We start from the raw sequence: 20570 nt of genomic DNA, 5'->3' as shown, positions 1-20570 counted from the left end.
AGATTTCGTTATGGATGGTTGTGAGCCACCATGTGGTTGCTGGGATTTGAACTCGGGACCTTTGGAAGAGCAGTCGGCACTCTTAACTACTGAACCATCTCTCCAGCCCCCCTGTAGAGTCTTTATTTCCCTCTGAAACTCCAGAAGCTGGGCCTCTGTCTTCTGCACTGCTCTTGATCATTTTCCAAGCTCCCACAAAACAGCCCACTGAGCTCTCAACATTCAATTGCTTTTCTAGCCCAAAGTTTTAAAGTCCTTGCATAACCCTCCCTGAAGCAAGACTGTCAGGTCTGTCACAGCAATACCCCATGGGCATGGTATCAATTTCTGTCCTAGTTAGGGTTACTATTGCTCTGATGAAACACCATGACTAAACTTGGGGAGAAAGGGCCTATTTCAGCTTATACTTCCAGGTAACAGTCTATTACTGAAGGAAGTCAGGGCAGGAGCTCAGACAGGGCAGGATCTTGGAGGCTGGAGCTGATGCAGAGGCCATGGAGAGGTGCTGCTTACTAACTTGCTCCTCATGGCTTGTTCATGCTGCTTTTGTGTAGCACCCAGGACCACCAGCCCAGGGATGGCATCACCTCCAATGGGCTGGGACCTCCCCCATTGATTATCAATTAAGAAAATGCCTTACAGCTCTAGGTGATGGAGGCGTTTCTCAATTGTGGTGTCCTCTTTTCAGATAACTCTTAACTTGGGTCTAGTTGACATAAAACTAGTCAGCACAGTGTGTCTGTGTGTCTGCATGTCTGTAGGTTTGTCTTTGGTTTCCACATTCCCCTGTCACCCAGTTAGGTCAGTCCCTAAGCCATGCAGATCACAGAAATTCAAACTGGACAGAATGCAGAGACACCATGGGGTGACCAGCCCCAAATAATATATCTACAATGTAACCTCTATACCGGAGGCTCAGGGAGCATTGGGGAAAAGGGAGAGAAAGGATTATAAGAGCCAGAGGACCTGGATGCCTGCTGTGAAGTAGGGTGTTCTGGACATGACTGGGATGCTGCACTCGTGAAATCCCAGCAGTATGCCACCGAAACCAGATCTGCTCCTCATGGCTTGCTCAGCCTGCTTTGCTGTACAGCACCCAGGACACCCCCACCCCCACTAATAGTAACTACAGAACTTAAGGTCACGAAATTTAGATTGGGGACATGGGAGGAGTTGGAGGGAGAGAGGAGAGAGAGAAATGATATAAATTCAATATCAAATTCTTATTTTGTCTTTTTTTTTTTTTCCAGAGCTGAGGACCGAACCCAGGGCCTTGCACTTGCTAGGCAAGCGCTCTACCACTGAGCTAAATCCCCAACCCCCAATATCAAATTCTTAAAAAAAAAGAATTAAAAAATGCATGAAGTTGGGGATGGGGTGGTGGGTATGGATGTTGAAGAAGTGAGAAGAAAGTAAGGGTGAATACGATCAGAAGACATCGAATGAACTCAAAAATTAATAGGAATATTTTAAAAATAAGGTATCAATTTAGGGTTATAATTCTCTACTGTGTAACTTAGGAAGAAAGTTGTAGCAACATTAGAGAACAAAGCAAAGAAAGGAGAGGTTGTATATTATCTATCTAAACACAGTTTTATATACTTTTTCATTGTTAACCTAGCCAGGGAGAGCAGTATAGGCCTCCCTTTAAGTCAGTGGTCTAAAAAACGCTTGGCCACATTGAATCATCCTGCCATTCCAGGCCTTTGCAGTCACTCCAAGTATCGCAGGCACTTCCCTAAGGTCCTTCTCACAGCGGCCTTCACCTCCTGGTTCTTCAGGCTGTAGATGAGGGGATTCAGCATGGGGGTGACGGCGCTGTACTGCAAGGAAGAGAGCAAGTCCAGAGAAGAACCAGATGTGGGCATAAGATAACGAATCAAGCCCGACCCGAAAAACAGGACCACGGCTATGAGGTGAGAAGAGCAGGTGTTAAACGCCTTGCTTCTCCCCGTGGTGGATTCCATGCTCAGCACAGTGGAGACAATGCGGGCGTAAGAAAAGAAGATTGGGAGAAAGGTCCCCAGCCCGTGCAGCAGGGTAGAGCAGATCAAGATGTCCACGTTGATGGAGATATCTGAGCAAGACAAAGGAAAGAGAGAGGGTAACTCACACGTGTAGTGGTGTATGGTGTAGGCCTCGCAGAAGTCCAGGTTCACCGCCAAGAGCACAATGACTACTGAACTGAGAGAGGCCAGGCCCCACGAGAGCAAAACCAACTTCAGACAGAGTTCGTTGCTCATCATCTGCCCATAGAGCAGCGGGTGGCAGACAGCTGCGTAGCGGTCATACGCCATCATTGAAAGAAGAAAGGCTTCGGTTCCCGCAGTGATGAACACGAAGAAGACCTGAGCCAGGCAGCCTTCTACAGAGATGGTTTTCTTAGCAGACAGCAGGTCCTTCAGCAGCTTCGGCACCGTGACGGATGAGAAGCAGAGATCCAGGAAGGACAGGTTACTTAAGAAGAAGTACATGGGCGTGTGGAGGTGAAAGTCAGCCGTGATCACCAGCAGCATCGTCAGGTTCCCCATCATGGTGAGGATATAAATCCCCAGGAACAGCGCGAAAAGTAGAGCCTGGATCAGGGGGTCGTCAGAGAGCCCGGTGAAAACGAACTCTGTGATGACGCTGTGGTTGCTCCAGGCCATTTGTGGATGGCACGTCCTTGGGATAAAGTAGAATGAGATGACATCTCTAATCATGTGACCATGCCATTTAGGGTCCTTCCGCTTTGTCTGGACTCTGCCCAGGCATCTCAGAGCTGCCCTTACCTGTATCTCTGTTGAAGTTTCAGATCCTGTTAGCTCATCATTGATTTCAGGTCACAGTGCTCACAAGCTTCAAGGGAATGCTATCTGCTCCTCACCGGCATTTACAGGAAAAGAGAGTGTCTCTGCACCCTCCGCTTACTCAGAGACTTAGCCCCTTCTGCACTCTTTACGGTTCAGAAACTTAAAGATGTGTAGCGCATATTTGCAGAGACTATTCTCCTCTGTCTGCCTGCCTGCCTGCCTGTCTGTCTCTGTCTCTGTCTCTGTCTCTGTCTCTGTCTCTGTCTCTGTCTCTGTCTCTGTCTCTCTAACTCTGTCTTTCTGTTTTGTTGTCTCTCTTTCTGTCTCTCTGTTTCTTTCTGTCTCTGTCTCTCTTTTGTTCAAAGTCATTCAATATCTCCTTACCACGGCCAACTCCATTAAGTACGGTGGACACAGTTCCTGGGGTCATGACCTCACAGTGGCAGGTGAAAATGTATTTCTATAAGATTAGAAGAAGATAGGTGTGCTGGTGAAGAGTTAGATCTCAGCACTTTAGAAGGCTAAGGCAGGAGGATCACTATGAGTTCCGGGCCACTTTGGGCTAATCTCAGGTACGAAATAAAAAGTTACCTTAAAAAAAAAAAGAAGAAGAAAGAAAGAAAGAAAGAAAGAAAGAAAGAAAGAAAAGAAACCATGGGTATAATGAGGCCACTTTTAGTTATCTTTATGACAGTGAAGTCATAAAATATAAATTAAGTTTTTATGTAAAAGCAGCTGGTGTGTACGGAAGTCCCAGTGACCTCATACACAGCACACTTCACTTCCTTAGTCACTGTCTCGGCTGGCTTCAAAGAAAATCCGAATCTGTGAGAATAGCTAGACACTTCTTATCCCTAGACAGAGTCCCCCCCCACCCATATTTTTCCTGTGAGAAATTTGATACCCAAGGATATTTTTGTAATGTCAGCATGGCAACTTGTAAAAGAGCAATAAATTAATGACACAATTTCCCTTTGGTTGTCAACTCAACGCCTAGCTTGTATCACAGTGACAATGACAAGCTATGATTTCTCACTGTGATATGTGTGCACCTTTAATCTTTTAGCCATTTTGCTTATTTTTGACGTAAAGAGATTTGCTTCTTTCTCTGTCATTGTTTGCATTTCCTGCCACTTTAAATATACCCTCCTTTTAATTTTACGAATCTAAACTTCCATGGGTTTCTTAACATCACCTAAAAGACTACTTAAAAAAAAAAGCCTATCTTGATGACTTCATTTTTCAGCCCACAATTTCTCTAGCTTTAGTCTGTGTTTTCCCTTCCTCGTGGCAAACACATATTTCTGTTTCCATCTCTAGACTGTGATACAGACCATAATATAACAACGTTCTCAAAGCATCGCGATCTTTCTCATCAACAGACACTCGTTCCGTGCCATTTCAGAGCAGACCCCGCATGCTGCTCTGGAAGCCCCCACGCTGTGCCCCTCGACAGCACTGACGCCCAGCAGAAGTCTTGCTGATCTTGCTGATCTCTGATCATTCAGAGCTCCTGAATGTTAAGGATGCTTTTCTCAACAGAGCGTATCCTGCAAACCACCCAACACCCTCCGATGCCCTCCGATTTGGAGAGGCTTCAAATGGTACAGCCATTAGCTCAGAGTACTGCTTGCCTTCATGGTGTTGATATTATTCTCTTATCATCTGAAACATTTATTATTTTCTCTTAAACCTTTCTTACGTAAACTTTGTGTCCACGAGGGCCAAGAGTACATTGCTCATGGTAACAGTGATACTAAAAACAATCTAAACCCGGTTATGGACTGTGTAAGTAAGTCATCGCCCTGGGTGAGCGCCTGCTCACTCGCCCCTTGTAATCTAGTTTACTAATATTCCATTGCTGTTTGGTTTCTGTAATCAGTTTCTATGGTAGGCTTCTGCTTAAAAAAAAAAAAAGTTTTGTTTTGTTTATTCAGGCTGCTATGATTGCAGCATTTACATCCTTGCCAGGGATCTTTAAACAGGAAGAAGCTTGCTTCTGATATATTAACAATCCTAACAACCCAAGCTCCAGCCCGTATTAGATCCAAGTCGAGGTCACCAATGCGCCTGTACGAACACCTACCTTTGTGTTCGGGGAGGCTGAGAGCTCAGAGCCAATGACGGGGAAACACAGGCAGCTGAAGAAGCTACTTTCGAGGGTTCTGTAGAGATGAAGTAGTAAACTCCATTGAAAGCAAATACTTTGAAATCTACATAATCTAGTCAAATGGGAGACATTTTCTGCAAAGACTGGGATATTTCAAAGTGTCTGCACATAAAGCTATCCTGAAAATCTCTTCTGTTCTGTTTCTTTTTAAAAGGGGCCTCAGTGTAGGATAGGAGCATCAGGCTCTTGTGTGAAGAACGCTGGGGCGTCCCCGGGGGACCCTTTCCTATCCATCTCTGTATCTACATTTTGTATGGGATCGAAGCTACTTCTCTCCTTTGATTTTCAAGTTATCACAAGGACGTGAGAGAAAAAGTGGCTTTTCTCACGCTCTCTGCTTTTAGACATTATTGGAATAAAGAAGCGAGCAGGGGCTAGGAGTGGAAGGTGAGCAATGAGAAGGTGGAGAGAGGGTCCCAGGAGAGGAGGGCTAACGTTTGGACTGTGGGGACATGGAGAATTAGCAAGGGTGGGCAGCAGAGCTGGCAGCAGGAAGGCTTGTTTTCTGAGTTGTTCTCTTCTGCACACACTCACACTATTTGCGGTGTGCCTGTGACAAGCATATGTGAGTGTGATTTCAGTAACAGCAAAGGGTTAGTGTAGTTTCCCTACTCGGAGATCTGGGCAAGATGGGACATGCACAGCTCCAATAGTTCAGCATCCATTTCTATACATTTACTGCATTGTGAGTGTCTCCTTTCTTTAATCTTTGTACACTCTGGAGTGAAAGGGTTTGTGTCCAGTCCTTAGGGTGTTACTGTCCTCAGTGGGCAGTAGGGAGTAAATGAGATCTTTCTGATAAGGTGTTTAAGGCAGAGGCTATAAATAGACATTTAGGAAACACGGGGACACGTGGGTCCCATGCGGAGGAGATGGTCTGCCAGGGGCTTGGCAGTGCTCATCTGTAGCTCAGGGATGAAGGATACTCAGAGGAGGATCAGGATGAACTGAATGAGTTATAAAGTCGTAATAGAGGGGTGCACAAAAGGGGTGCCAGTTAGCAGCAGAATTAAAACACACAGAAAATACTACGAGGCACAGGGAGATGAGAGATTGTCCCCTTACCATCCTCTTGGCGTCTCTTGGAGGACGTAGCTGCGTGTACTCTGTCTTCCTCATCACGATAGACGTTTCACAGGGGGAAAAAAAATATATTCGTATGATGTAATCCCAATCATGACTGTATAAAAGGCAGGCTCTCACGTTGATTTCAAGTGAGCCCAAGATGCTAGAGAAACATAAACTCAGGAGCTGTTGGCTCCTCACAGAACCTTGGTTGTCCTGCGTGTCTCAACCTAGAGTGATGCTCTGCATCGCAGGACCCTGGGAGACAAAGGTGTCGTCTGCGGAGCCGCCTGTATCTGGAACAATAGGCATGCACCTCTTGCAAACCTTCTCCAGCGGTGTCGGGTGCCGCACCTGACTTCATCTGTGACTTTGGATACTCTTGGAGAAGTACTACTTAAGGAAAAAAAAAAAAAAAAAGAAAGAAAAAAAAAGATTCCCCCTAACAGAACCAATGAGAAGGCTCTCTATGCTTAGGCAGGTACCCGAGGGAAACTGGGCCAGACGCAGGTTCCCTGAAGTCTGAGCCCAAAGCCAAGCTTGGCTTCCAGTTTCCTGAGAAGTTGAGTTTGGAGGCACAGGGGACAACCCACAGGGCAATATTTGAACCTATGAGCTAAGACAATTATTTAAAGCCTAGAAGTCAAGTCTTGTGAGACTGGAGGTGGGCAGAGAAAGGGAGCAAAGGAAAGGACATAAAAAAAAAGAACTCAGCTAGAAAAGGGGCATTTTCTTCATGGCAGCCTGGGGTCAGAGTGCCCGACGGCCATCGAGGGGGCGGAGCTGTGACAGGTTACAGACCCCATCCTTTTCCAGGGCACATGGAGTTTGCTGTGCTAATTAATTATTTATTTTTGAATCAGAGTCTCAGTTATCCCAGGATGGCCTTGAACTTACTATGTTCAAGGCTGTCCTTGAGCTTTGGGATGACAGGCGTGTGGTGCTATGTGGTGCAGGGGACAGCGTCCAGGGCTTCGTTAACGTTGTTAATGTTTATGTTAATGTGCCAGCTGAACCTCAGCCCCCCAAAGTCTTTATTTTTCTGTCCTGAAAAAGTTATTGACCCTTGAATTTCATTTCAAATATATGATGTATTTTTTTAAAAAATCACCCAGAATTCATAGTTTTAAAATGTAAATTTATTTTTATTAATTAGGTATTTTCTTTATTTACATTTCCAATGCTACCCCATAAGTCCCCCAAACCCTCCCTCCCACTCCCACTTCTTGGCCCTGGCGTTCCCCTGTTCTGGGGCATATAAAGTTTGCATGTCCAATGGGCCTCTCTTTCCAGTGATGGCTGACTAGGTCATCTTCTGATACATATGCAGCTAGAGACATGAGCTCTGGGGGGTACTGGTTAGTTCATATTGTTATTCCACCTATAGGGTTGCAGACCCCTTCAGCTCCTTGGGTACTTTCTCTATCTCCTCCATTGGGGGCCCTGTGATCCATCCAATAGCTGATTGTGAGCATCCACTTATGTGTTTGCTAGGCCCCGGCCTAGTCTCACAAGAGACAGCTATATCAGGGTCCTTTCAGCAACATCTTGCTAGTGTATGCAATGGTGTCAGCGTTTGGGGGCTGATTATGGGATGGATCCCCGGGTATGGCAGTCTCTAGATGGTCCATCCTTTCGTCTCAGCTCCAATCTTTGTCTCTGTAAGTAAATTTATTTTTAATTTCTACTTTATGGGTACAGGCATTTTGCCTGCATGTATGTCTGTGCACTAATTCCATGTTTGGTGCCCAAGGAGACCAGAAGAGGGTGCTGGATCTGAGGCTACTGCCTTGTGGGCGCTGGGAATTGAACCCATGTTCATGAGAAGGACAGCCAGTGCTCTAACCACTGAGCATCTCTCCAGTTCCACACGGAATGTATTTTTAACAGTTTGTCAAGCAGGAATAATTCTTTCATAAAAGCATCCTTGGGTTAAAAGGTATCTAAGATAAGCTTTTCACTATTTGATCAGGAAAGACTCAGTAGTGTCTTAATGGAGTTACTATATAGGTAACAAACACAGAGACTGTGTTATTCTGAGTTGAACTCAAGTGGGGCAGAAGTCAGTCAATAAAGCATCCATTTTCTCATCTTTTCTTCAGTGAGAGGTGAGGACCAGGCACAGAGAGAGACAGGATTCCGGGACTAACAAGTCGTGGCCTTAAAATCATAAAGCTCGCTCTCTCTCTCTCTTAGATATTTTCTTCATTTACATTTCAAATGCTATCCTCAAAGCCCCTATACCCTCCCCCCCTGCCCGGATCCCCAACCCACCCACTCCTGCTTCCTTGCCCTGGCATTCCCCTGTACTGGGATATATGATCTTCACAAGACCAAGGGCCTCTCCTTCCACTGATGGCCGATTAGGCCATCCTCTGCTACATATGCAACTAGAGACACAGCTCTGGGGCATACTGGTTAGTTCATATTGTTGTTTCTTCTATAGGGTTGCAGAACCTTTTATTTCCTTTGGTAATTTCTCTAGCTCCTTCATTAGGGGCCCTGTGTTCTATCCAATAGATGACTGTGAGCATCCACTTCTGTATTTGCCAGGCACTGGCATAGCCTCTTATGTGCAAATAAGCATTATTTGTTTATTTACTTGGTTCTTCCTTTAAAGTTTACTCAATACAACAGATTTTCCAGCTTCATTGAGGTGGCTGACCACCTCCATCACCAAAGTCACCTCTAAACTGGAACTCAGTTGCTGAGCCAGCCTGAGCCTCAGCTTTCTTGTCAGCTCCAGGGGGCACAGCACTCCTTCTGTGTCTCTGTCTGGCTCCCCTCTTGGGAATCTTGCATGTCGATCACCCTCTGGACCTTTGGACAGTGGCCTGGCAGTCTTTGGCCGGCTGCCATTAAGGGTGGCAGGCATGATCTCTGGAGGTAGGTGTAGGTAATCTCAGAGGTACTGAATGCCCTCATTCGTAAGGTTCCAGTAGAAATGTCTCCAGGCAAACTGCTCCTTCATGTAACCTTGAGACTTGAGACTTCATGGCTTTCATTATATGAAGGTTATGCCTGTTCTTGTCTGCCAGCTCAGGGTGTTTGGGCACGGGGACATCTTTCTCGGCAACCATCACGCCTTCCTTAAGAAGGAGTTCATAGATGGCAATCCTGTTCTTCTCAGGCATCAACATCACGGCAGCCCTGCGATGGAGGTTGGAAAGAAGTTTACTTTTTTTTTTTTTTAATGTCATTGGGCATCCACTTAACAGACTCACACTTGTTAGGCAAACACTTTACCACTGAACTACAGACTTGGCCCCAGCGTTGTCTTCAGCTGTCAATCTTCAAATTCAAAGTTAAATCTGGTCTTGGCTGATTCTCAAGTACTGTTGGGCTGTTAGAAAAGAAACATCTCCGTTCTAGAAAGCAAGCTGATAATAAAGGCATGAAAATAGATATAAATATAAATACATATAAGTATAAACTGCATGCGGTGTAATTCTGGCAGCATTTGTACCATGCTGCTCTTGACCGGTGTGTTGGTTAGGCTTATGCCAAGTTGACATATAAGAGTCATCTGAAAGGAGAGAATTCAGTTGAGAAAATGTCTCCGCAAAATCTGCTGTAAGGCACGTTCTTAGTCATTTATTGGGAAGGGTTCGTACTATGGTGGGTGAACAAAGAAGAAAGAAGGCTGAACAAGCCATGTGAAGCAAGCCAGTAAGCAGCACCCCTGCATGGCCTCTACATCAGCTCCTGCCCTCAGGTTCCTGCCTTGCTTGAGCTCCAGTCCTGACTTCCTTCAGTGATGAACAGTGCTATGGAAGTGTAAACCAAATAACCCCCACTCCAACTTGCTTTTTGGTCATGGTGTTTTGTTGCAACAATAGAAACACTAACTAAGACACTGGCATGCAGACCCAGAACACGGAGGTAAACAAAGCCAGTGCCTTGGGTGCTTCTGGAAGGTTAGGCTGAGGTTCAGCTGGCACATTTCTTGGTGATGATCAGAGTCACCCTGTAGACTTAGTAGATTTAGTGGGGGACAGGCAGAACGAGTGTAGGTCGGGGCTGTATCTTCTCAAAGCTTCCATGTAATCCAGAGCGAGTTCATTTTAGCCAATCTTTTATGTTCTTATGGAAGATTAAAAAATTATAATGCAACAGGGGCTAAAATACACTTGGAAACACTTGATCTAATTTAACTGGTTGTCGACTCCAAGTTAGGAAACAAAGTGGTTTAAAGTGAGACAGCTGGCGATGACGTGATTTTCACACAGTAAGTTTCTTCTGTTTTAGGTGAGGCAAACAAGACTACAGGGTTTGATTTGTTAATGGGAAAAGCGTATGGGCTCAGTGTTAAGATTGCTCGTTAATTTAACCAATATTTGTTTTGTGAATGTATGAAAAAAATGTGCTCGATTTTGTTTCCTTTGAAATAAGACAGTAACATCAAATGTTTAGACTATAGATTCAGTACCAAGTGGGCGGTCACTGATTCCGTGGAGGTAAATGGGACAATACCAGGAAAGCATGAACAGTGGAGAGCAAAGCTTGCCAAAGACAGAGTTTTGAGTGCAGCGGCATTTCACAGATGGTAGAAGTGGAAAGACAGACTGGGGTGGGCTTGTCTCTGTGCCTAGGAGTGACCACCAGGAAGTACAGAAGGTAGGATGTACAGAGGAAGGAAAATGTCACCAAGAGCCCCACAAGTCAATCACAGAGGACAAGGAGTGAAGGTCCTGGTAGCTCAGTGGAAGAGGACAAGGAGTGAAGGTCCTGGCAGCTCAGTTGTAGAAGACAAGGAGAGAAGGTCCTGGCAGCACCACTTCAAGGGTCCTCTTTATTATGATGTCTTTTGTTTAAGTAAGTGTTATCTGGCATTCTCCACCTGGCCATGTTAGTATTCATGTGAGCAGAAGTAAATAGGATGAACCGGCAAACCGTGAAGAAGGAAAGTCAGTGTGCTCATGGCCTGAGTTGAAATGACACTGTACGGATACAATTACCTGTTTATAATGCTGTCCTTTACTCCTTTACTGTCGACAGTTTCCTTAAAGTCAGTGTGTCTTGATCACCATCTTTCTATCTAGCAGCGAATCAATAGTCTATGAACAGATATGACGTAAGGCTGAGAAGCAGAAGTGAAGGAAGATCGCTATTTATTTCTTTTTGGAGATATGGTCTCCCTGTATAGCCCCTGATGGCATGTCTTTCCTGTTTCAGCCTTTGAAGTGCTGGAATTACAGGTGTGTACCATACTTCTTAGACACTTCTTATTCTTATGACGGGACAAAACAGTATGTTTATACCTCTAGAGAAGTCCTTATAGAGCAGGAGTTTAAAAGTTAGGATAAAATAGTAAACACAGATGTGTCAAGGTCTAGGAGGAGATGGTAAAGACTCACATGACCACACACACACACACACACACACACACACTTATGATAATAAAATAAAGGTAATCAAATTATATGCAATATGACAGATTTCTGGCCATGGAGGAAAATGACTGTGGAATTCTGGTTTTGTGATGGGAGATCCTTGAAAATTTAAGGAGGAAGAGGGATGAGAGCACTCATTAGTTACTCTTATGTTGCTGTGATAAAACACCATAACCAAGGCAACTTATTTTATCTTTTAAAGAATTATTTATGGGCTGGAGAGATGGCTCAGAGGTGGTTAGGAGCACTGACTGCTCTTCTGAAGGTCCTGAGTTCAAATCCCCACAACCACATGGTGGCTCACAACCCTCTGTAATAGGATCTAATGCCTTCTTCTGGTGTGTCTGAAGACAGCTACAGTGTACTTATGTATAACAATAAATAAATCTTTGGGCTAGAGCAAGCAGAGCCAGAGCGAGCAGAGGTCCTGGGTTCAATTTCCAGCAACCACGTGATGGCTCACAATCATCTGAACAGCTACAGTGTACTCATATACATAAATAAATCTTAAAAAAGAGATTTATTTATTTTATGTATAAGTGCACACTGTCACTATCTTCAGACACACCAGAAGAGGGCATCAGATCCCATTACAGATGGTTGTGAGCTACCATGTGGTTGCTGGGAATTGAACTCAGGACCTTTGGAAGAACAGTCAGTGAATCTAACCACTGAGCCATCTCTCCAGCCCTACCAAAGTAACTTATAGAAGAAAGAGTTGATTTGGGCTCATGGTTCCAGAGGGTCAGAGTACCTGCTGGTGGAGTGGAGGCAGCATGTGGCAGGCACAGCAGCTGGAGCAGAAGCTGCAAGCTCACATTGTAAACTACAAGCACAGAGCAGAAAGAGCAAACTAGAAATGATGTGACTACTCACTCTCAAAGCTCTCCTCTAGTCACACATTTCACACCCCCTTAGCATTCCCAACAGCAACTGGGGACCAAGCATTCCAATGCCCGAGACTATGGAAGACATGCCATTCCAACCACCATGACTTTCACCATTGCAGAGACTTGCCTTTTGGGTACCAAAATGGAGAAAGTAAGTCAGTTCTGTGACTGTAATATGTGGACAAAGATACTGGGGTCATTAATGTGTGCTTCTACCATGATGCACCAGGGAATTTAGACAGAAAGAAAGAAAATGAAGCTGTAATAGAGTCTTGGTGGCGAGAGGGATGGAATGAAGAGCTTGGAATTTTGAGAGTCACAGCAAAGGGGAGGGGAGATGGGTTGGGGGATTTGTGGAGGGGAAACAGGGAAGGGAGGTATCTCAGGGTTTTACTGCTATGAACAGACACCGTGACCAAGGCAACTCTTATAAAGAACAACATTTAATTGGCGTTGTCTTACAGGTTCAGAGGTTCAGTCCATTATCATCAAGGCAGGAACATGGCAGCATCTAGGCAGGCATGGTACAGGAGGAGCTGAGAGTTCTACATCTTCATCTGAAGGCTGCTAGCAGAATACTGGCTCCCAGGCAGCTAGGACACAGGTATTAAAGCCCATGCCCACAGTGACACACCTACTCCACCAAGGCTACACCTCCCAACAGTGCCACTTTCTGGGCCAAACATATACAAACCATCACAGGGGCAACATTTGAAATGTAAATAAATAAAATAACCAATAAAAAAAGTGAGAAGGTCAAAGGGTAGAAGAACACAGTGGACATTAAAATGACCAAGGCGGCGCCATTCAAACAGAATGATGGATCTCAAGGGATAGCACATAATGGCTAAGTCAGGTAGAGTGAGAGTGTTGGAGTTAGATGTTGGAGAACTTTGACATCTGGCTCTGAACGATCCAGCACCATGATCCAGTGCTGGAGTTGGTTGTCATGCCACTAGGAATCAAGACAGACGGAGGGCACTGTGAACCCAACACCAGAGAACAGGCAAAATCGGACTATGAACCAGAACAGTGCCAGATGGAAGCAATGAAGGCAGAAAGGACACACTTCAGGAATGTCCTCTCAGTCTTTGAGCTCACGTGCACCCAAATCTCACTAGCCCAGTATGGCGGTTTGAATGGGAATGGGCCCAATAGTCTCATGTGTTTGAATGCTTGGCCCACAGGGAGTAGCACTATTAGGAGGTGTTCCTTGTTGGGGAAAAGTGTGTCACTGGAGGAGTGGGGGTTTGGTTTGGAGGTCTTCTATGCTCAGTGTGGCACACAGTCTCCTTTTGCTGCCTTGGGATCAAGATGCAGAACTCTCAGCTTCTCCAGCACCATGCCTGCCTGCACTCTGCCATGCTTCCTGCCATGATGATAATGGACCAAACCTCTGAAATTGTAAGCCAGCTCTTATTAAAGAGTGGAGCTGGTAAAGAGTCAGTTGAGATGTGTGTGTGTGTGTGTGTGTGTGTGTGTGTGTGTGTGAGAGAGAGAGAGAGAGAGAGAGAGAGAGAGAGAGAGAGAGAGAGAGTTGAGGCAATTTTACTGGGACAGTTTTACAGAGACAGTTTATAGGTGAAAACAGAAGAGCCATTGAGTGAGAAGGAGTCAAAAGATTAGAACAGATTGCCAGTTAGTTTGAGGACAAGCAGAGCAATTCAGTCAGGGGTAAATTTCCAGGTTTTTCAAATGTGTAGTCTCTCATTCTTGCTGATTTATTTTGAATTTGTTCCCTGGAAAATTTTAGTATTCTAGTCTTAATTAATCATGATGCCAATGTGTCCACTATTTCATTATTTTCAGATGTTTTGTCTGTCTTGTCTATATGAACTATATGAAATTTGATGCTCTTGCTAAGTTTTGCTAGGTTTTCCATTTCCATTCCAGCTTCCCATGACCTTTGCCATCTTTCTGCCAGTTAGTGGTTTTCCATTTTGATGACCATAAAGCTATACCATTGCACACGTACCATAAACTGGAAAAGATAGAGCATAAACTGGAGAAGATAGAGATTTCCCTTTTGCTTTCCTAGGTTTGTCTTATAGCCAATCGTGCTGCATTGATTTTGTGGTTCCTTCCTCAGTATTGGCTATTCCATCTCCTGGTCTATAGGCTGCAACTTTCAATTAGTTTTGCTTCCATCAGTTGTTGATAAACCACCAGGAAACCATGTGTTATTCATGTTGTGACCGTTCTGTTGGCCCTCACAGTTCGATAGGTGCCTCTTTGGGGAGGCTTGAGTGGTTTAGGAATAGAGATCGTATGCGACTTCTTTTGGGCATTGCATAATATTAGTAAGTGACTCAGACCTCCTTTCTGATTCTTCAACCTTATCCCAAGCATGTAAAACTGCTAAATGACACAGTGCCAAGGTCTGATCGCCAAGCTGCCTCTGCAACTCAGCAGACTGGCCTCTACCCAGCAACTGATCTTGGGAAATATTAATACGTCTAGTCATATTTAACTGTTCTATGACTGTAGATTCCTCTTTCCACCATGTTCTCCATTGTAACTGAGGACCAGCTTCCAATATTGCTGTTACTGAAAGATCCTGACAGAATGTAAAAGGACACAGAAGCCCTGAAATTGGCAAGATAGATGTCAGTGTTAGCAGAACTAGCTTCACTGATTTAGAAAAATAGAGGTGCACAATGCTCTGGCCACTCCTTGATGTGTCTGCCAATGTTTTGACCGTTCTTTGACCCATGTGTGTGCCCACTGATGAAGCCCATTGCCAGGTGTTTGTGATATTGGTTGCTGAGAGTCAGAAAATCTCCCCAGCAACCACAGCCTGGCCAATCCTGAGTTGCTACACCTGCATCAGTCTTTCCTTGTACCCCTCCCATACCCATTTCTTGAGAATAGACATTGTTTAGATCTGGAAATCCCCTACCCCTTCTCCTTTCTCTCCTGAGGGCCTGTAAAAACTGGGACCTCTTTCCTCTCAAGGTCAACTCCTCTACCCCTGCGTGGGATATGAGTCGTCCCCAGAGCTCTGGCTTTCCCTGAATAAAGCCTCATGTGGTTTGCAACAAGCTCGGTCTATCGTGAGTTCTTGGGTGTCCGCTATTGTCCTGAGGCTTGAGCGAGGGGCTCCTCTTAGAGTCTTTCATTACCAAATCTTTCTAGTCTTGTGAGGTAGTTCTGTCTGAGTTGGCCATGAATTTAATATCTGTTTTGCATAGGGTGAATGCATACATACAAAACGATTGTTTCCTTAAATCTTCTCTAATCTAATATGTCTATAGTGTTCCATTTAATTTCTTTATAGCCTTGGGGGTGCCTATCATCAGGTGGTACTTTTTGTATAGTAACTGGATAAAATAAGGTTGGTTTTCTCACAACCTTGGACTGCTCCTCTTCAGTTTCTTCATGCAGTGGTGCCTAAATCCCTCTGCCTGTGTCTGAGTATTTTCTCATCTTCATTTATGAGTCTTTCTAAGGCTTGTACTATGGGTTGGACTCAGTCGGTCCCTAAACTTGGGGGAGAAGTCAGGGTCCTAGTACTCAGGTGGGCAAGGAGTTGGCAAGTGACAAACAGACACGAACACAAGAGCGTGTTGAATCTGAATGTAATTTCTCAAAGCTAGCATCAGACTTTTATTACAGAAGAAAACAAGGAAGTCAGGTGACACATCAGCCATGGTACATTGAATAATGTACCATGCATAATGACATGAAACAGAGAAATGCATACATAAAGGCTAGCAGGAACCAGGCAGTGTTTAAAACTGAGATAAAAATCAGCCCTACCTAAGGTCAGTTTATTTTTAGAAGCCAGGGGCAAGGGCTTCGTGCCCTAGCCATAGTTCCAATTCTAGTCTATTGTATAATCCACCTTCTTCCTAGGCCATTGTAAATTCCTGTATATGGCAGTGACTCAGCTGTTATTCTAAGCATTTACTCTAGTTCCTTCTTAAACCATAACCCACCTTCTTTCTACTGTTATGTAGTGTAGACTGTAATGTCTGCCATACATGACTGTAATGAGAATTCTAAGTTTACTTTGTTGAACTTGCCCTGAGATTTCTAACTCTTATCCAGTAAACTGCAATGTCTCATTTCTTTCACTATCTATCATCACCGGAGGCATTTCATCGGAATAAGTAACATTCTTATGAAATTCAAAGCCCAAGGTTGGCTCAATGATTGCCTAGGATACTGGGACACTGGTGGTGCCTAGGATACTGGGACACTGGTGGAGGCCAGGAAGCAATGTTCAATCTAACTTAGCTATTTGTCAAATCATTCCTTGGAGGCACTTAAATAAAACAATACTGAAAGAAAGCACACTAAACCCTTCACCAACTGTTGCAAGGACATTTCTGGACCACATCCGTGTTACAGGAAGCCAAAGACTCCAGGAGATCAGTTTCAGTGAAACTTTTTGCCTCAGGACTGTGGCCAAGCTTTTGGACTTGTCACATAGACTCCACTGGAGTGGGTGTGGCAGGCTTGTATTTATCAATCCATTTTTCATATTTGGCACCAAAAATACTGTGGCTATTAAGGATAAAATATGAATCACCAGACTGATAGGAATGATAATCAGCATTATGTCAATCTCAACTATGTCATTTATCTTTTCATTTTTTCTGCTTCTATTTTCAAGCCATCCAAAATAGCGCTGTACAGTGCCTTGTATTATGGTATTTCCCATCCTTAACTCTCTCCTTGAAGACTTCCCAGGTGACTTACCAAATCTACTGGCTTCTCAGTTTTTCTGCTGCAGGCACGATTTCTCGATCCACGTGGTCTTGCCCCCTGTTGGGCTCCAAATGTTGTTTTTAACAAAACCTCAATTTTTTTTTTTATTTTACCAATGAAGACTCTGGAGCCAGATGCTGGGGTAAAAGCCTGCTAGCTCAGAGAGGCAGAGAAAGCACCCAGCTGACCTTCCTCTAGACTTGGCCTCCCACAAGAAGCTCTATGTGTCTCTCTATCCATCCTTTTGACTTCCTCTTACTCTTTTGGGTTTTTCCTACACTCACTCCCTTTCACATGGTTTCTAGCTCTGCCTCTTGACCTATGGTTGACTTGATTTAACCCTGTTTACAGTAAACAGAAAGCTCTTGGATTAAAGACATGTGTTAGGGCTGAGGCACACCATACCTAGAAACAGGTCTTTCCAGTAAACAACACAATTTGGAGTTCACAGTGTGATCAAATATCCTGCAACGCCATCTTTGCTTGGCATTGAATGGTTTAGTTGTTACTGTAATGGATTTAGTTGTTCTGTTGAATGTCAGTTGGCTTGAATCTGTTTTTATAAATATTGTTAAAATTTTAGCTAACAGACCTTAGTAAAACACATGGTTCTTCACAATGTGATGTGGCCTCATTGTGATTTTTATATCATAAAGCTTATGGCTTTATATTTTTAGAGGTAAAGTTTTTAATTATTTCTTTTATTTTTGATATTATAATGTAATTACATTATTCCCTGCTTCCCTTCCCCCTGACCAAACCCTCTCATTTATTTCCTCTTGCTTTCTTTCAAATTCATGGTCTTTTAAATTACTTGTTACATGTACACACACACACACACACACACACACACACACACCACACACAGACAGACACACACAGACACACACATACCACACACACATGCACACGCACACACACGTATACACACAGACACACATGCACTCACACACACAGACACACACACGCACACACCACACACAAATATACACACAGACACACGTATACACACACACACACTCACACACAAGTATACACACACACACGCACACACACATACACACACATAGACACATAGACACATACACATACACACACGCACACACATGCACACACATGCACACGTGCACACACACAGACACACACACAGACACAGACACACACATGCACACACATGCACACGTGCACACACACATACCACACACACACAGACACACACACACGCACATACACACACGCATGTGCACACACACACACATACACACACACGTATACACACACACACTCACACACACACACACACACACACACACACACACGAGTATACACATCGATTCTTCGATAGAACCTGTTCAGTCTGCATGCTCCCTGTCTGTAGTTTTTCAGGGCTGAGCACTTGGTGTTGGATAGCCAGCTAGTGTGCTCTCCCCAGGGAAGGCTACTCTTCTGCAGAGTCCCTTAGTTGCCTGTCGTTCTTTGTGTAGAGTACAGCCCTCACGGTCTCTCCCTCATCCAACTGTTTTCTGAAGGTAAATACTGTTATGAAAGAAAGAATGACTTGAGTTTATATTAAGCAGCTCAGGTCAAAAATAATTGTTAACTTTAAGAATTAGATAATAATATGAACATTTAACTCTTTTTTTTTTTTTTTTTTTTTTTTGAGACAGGGTTTCTCTGTGTAGCCCTGGCTGTCCTGGAACTCACTCTGTAGCCCAGGCTGGCCTCAAACTCAGAAATCCGCCTACCTCTGCCTCCCCAGTGCTGGGATTAAAGGCATGCGCCACCACTGCCCAGCGAACATTTGACCCCCTAATAAGAATCAGGAGGCGGTGTGGAGACTTGGCTCAGCTGTTAGACATGCATACTCTCATACTGTTCTTTAGAGGACCTGGATTCCATTCCAACACTCACATCAGGGGGGCTCACAACCTCCCATAACTGTAACTCCGGGGGGGGGGTCCTAATCCATATGGTCTCTATGGAACTGCATTCATGTTCCTACCCCCGACCCAATACACACATAGTACTCAGAGTTTAAAAAAAAAGTGAAAATATTTAAAAAACAATTTATCAGGTGAATATATGATCATTTCATTTAACCTACCAATTTTTTAAAAAAGATTTATTTATTTATCATATGTGTGTACACTGTAGCTGTCTTCAGACACTCCAGAAGAGGGCATCAGATTTTTGTTACGGATGGTTGTGAGCCACCATGTGGTTGCTGGGATTTGAACTCAGGACCTTTGGAAGAGCAGTCAGTGCTCTTAACTGCTAAACCATCTCTCCAGCACCTAACCTACCTGTTTTAAGAATCAAATCAGCAACACATTCTACCTGGTCATGGGCTAGTCAGCTTTCAGTAACACTTTTGAATTAAATGAATTAATATTTTATTTAGGATTGCTGTTCAATACAGCCATTTGAGACTGTTGATTTTTTTTCCCCCAGATTTTGAACAGTAATTACTTTAGCACTGACATGTACAAGGTTCTTCATTATTCTATTCTGGAAAAAGGTGAATAGCATTAAAGTTTAGCCACAGTAACTTGAAAATTTGGCAGTGCATCTGCTCTTTTGAATATTTTATTATTCTTATTTTACCTTATTATTCTACTTTATGCATGAAAGGTCCTTGCTGTGGGTGACCAACTCATGATCCTCCTGCCTCAGCTTGCTGTGAGCTGAGGTTATAGGTGAGCACCACAACACCCAGCTTCTTTGACCCCAACTCCAATCTAATGGCTCGCTTTCATTCTTTATCTGCCTCCATGCCTTTCCTCTCTCTCTTTGGAGATAGGGAGGGAGGGAGGGAGGGAGGGAGGGAAGGTCTTGCTGTGTAGTCCATGCTTCTAGTCCTCCTGCCTCAATCTTTCAAGTGCCAAGAGGACAGGTTTGCACCACTAACCCTGGCTAATGTTTATTCTTTATCTCAGTGGTTTATAATTGGTTTCTCCATCTTTTTTTTCTTGAACACCATCTCTATAATATGCCAAATTTTATAATTAAAAAAAAAAAAAGAACTGGCACACAGATTAATTTTTAATATTTCATTAATTTCATTTTTAGTTATCTCTTGTTCTATTTTTATTATATTTAGTTTATTCTTCATTTTTTGGTATATGTGTAAAGATAATGCTCACCTGTATGTGGTTATGTGTGCGTCTGTATATGTGTGTGAGGAGCCTAGCTTGTAATTGGGTGTAATTCTTTATGAGATATCTACCTTGTTTTTTGTCTTCTCCTCACTATGACCTGGGGCCCCCTGACTGGTTAGAGAGGCTGTAGACAGGCTTCAGGGGTCTGCCTGTTTCCAATTTCCTGGAGCTTAGATTATAAGTGTGCACTGCCATGCCCAGCTTTTTATGTGGGTACCGGGGATTGAACTCAGGTTTTTGTGCTTGCAAGCATGTTATAGACAAAGCTATCTGTACTGGCTGGTTTTGTATGTCAACTTGACACAGCTGGAGTTATCACAGAGAAAGGAGCTTCAGTTGAGGAAATGCCTCCATGAGATCCAACTGTAAGGCATTTTCTCAATTAGTGA

The 20570-nt window shown here is 43.9% G+C and overlaps 1 protein-coding gene and 1 pseudogene across 1 annotated transcript; both read right to left on the bottom strand.

Moving 5' to 3' along the window:
• Positions 1-1622: 1622 nt before the first annotated feature.
• On the bottom strand, positions 1623-2669 carry LOC110311007 (olfactory receptor 8S1-like). The gene has a single exon (XM_021184190.1). It carries the CDS (start codon positions 2646-2648, stop codon positions 1713-1715), a length of 936 nt encoding a protein of 311 aa, XP_021039849.1. The 5' UTR covers positions 2649-2669; the 3' UTR covers positions 1623-1712.
• A 6006-nt stretch (positions 2670-8675) lies between these two features.
• LOC110310988 lies at positions 8676-9167 on the bottom strand (annotated as a pseudogene).
• Between the last annotated feature and the right edge of the window lie 11403 nt (positions 9168-20570).

This window comes from Mus caroli, chromosome 15 (assembly GCF_900094665.2).
Source record: "Mus caroli chromosome 15, CAROLI_EIJ_v1.1, whole genome shotgun sequence".
In the NCBI taxonomy this organism is placed as follows: domain Eukaryota; kingdom Metazoa; phylum Chordata; class Mammalia; order Rodentia; family Muridae; genus Mus; species Mus caroli.
This window is presented reverse-complemented; position numbering and strand designations above follow the sequence as displayed.

What these genes read in the sequence shown, in the direction of transcription:
- LOC110311007 (XM_021184190.1), bottom strand. Translation starts at nt 2,648, where the DNA reads ATGGCCTGGAGCAACCACAGCGTCATCACAGAGTTCGTTTTCACCGGG.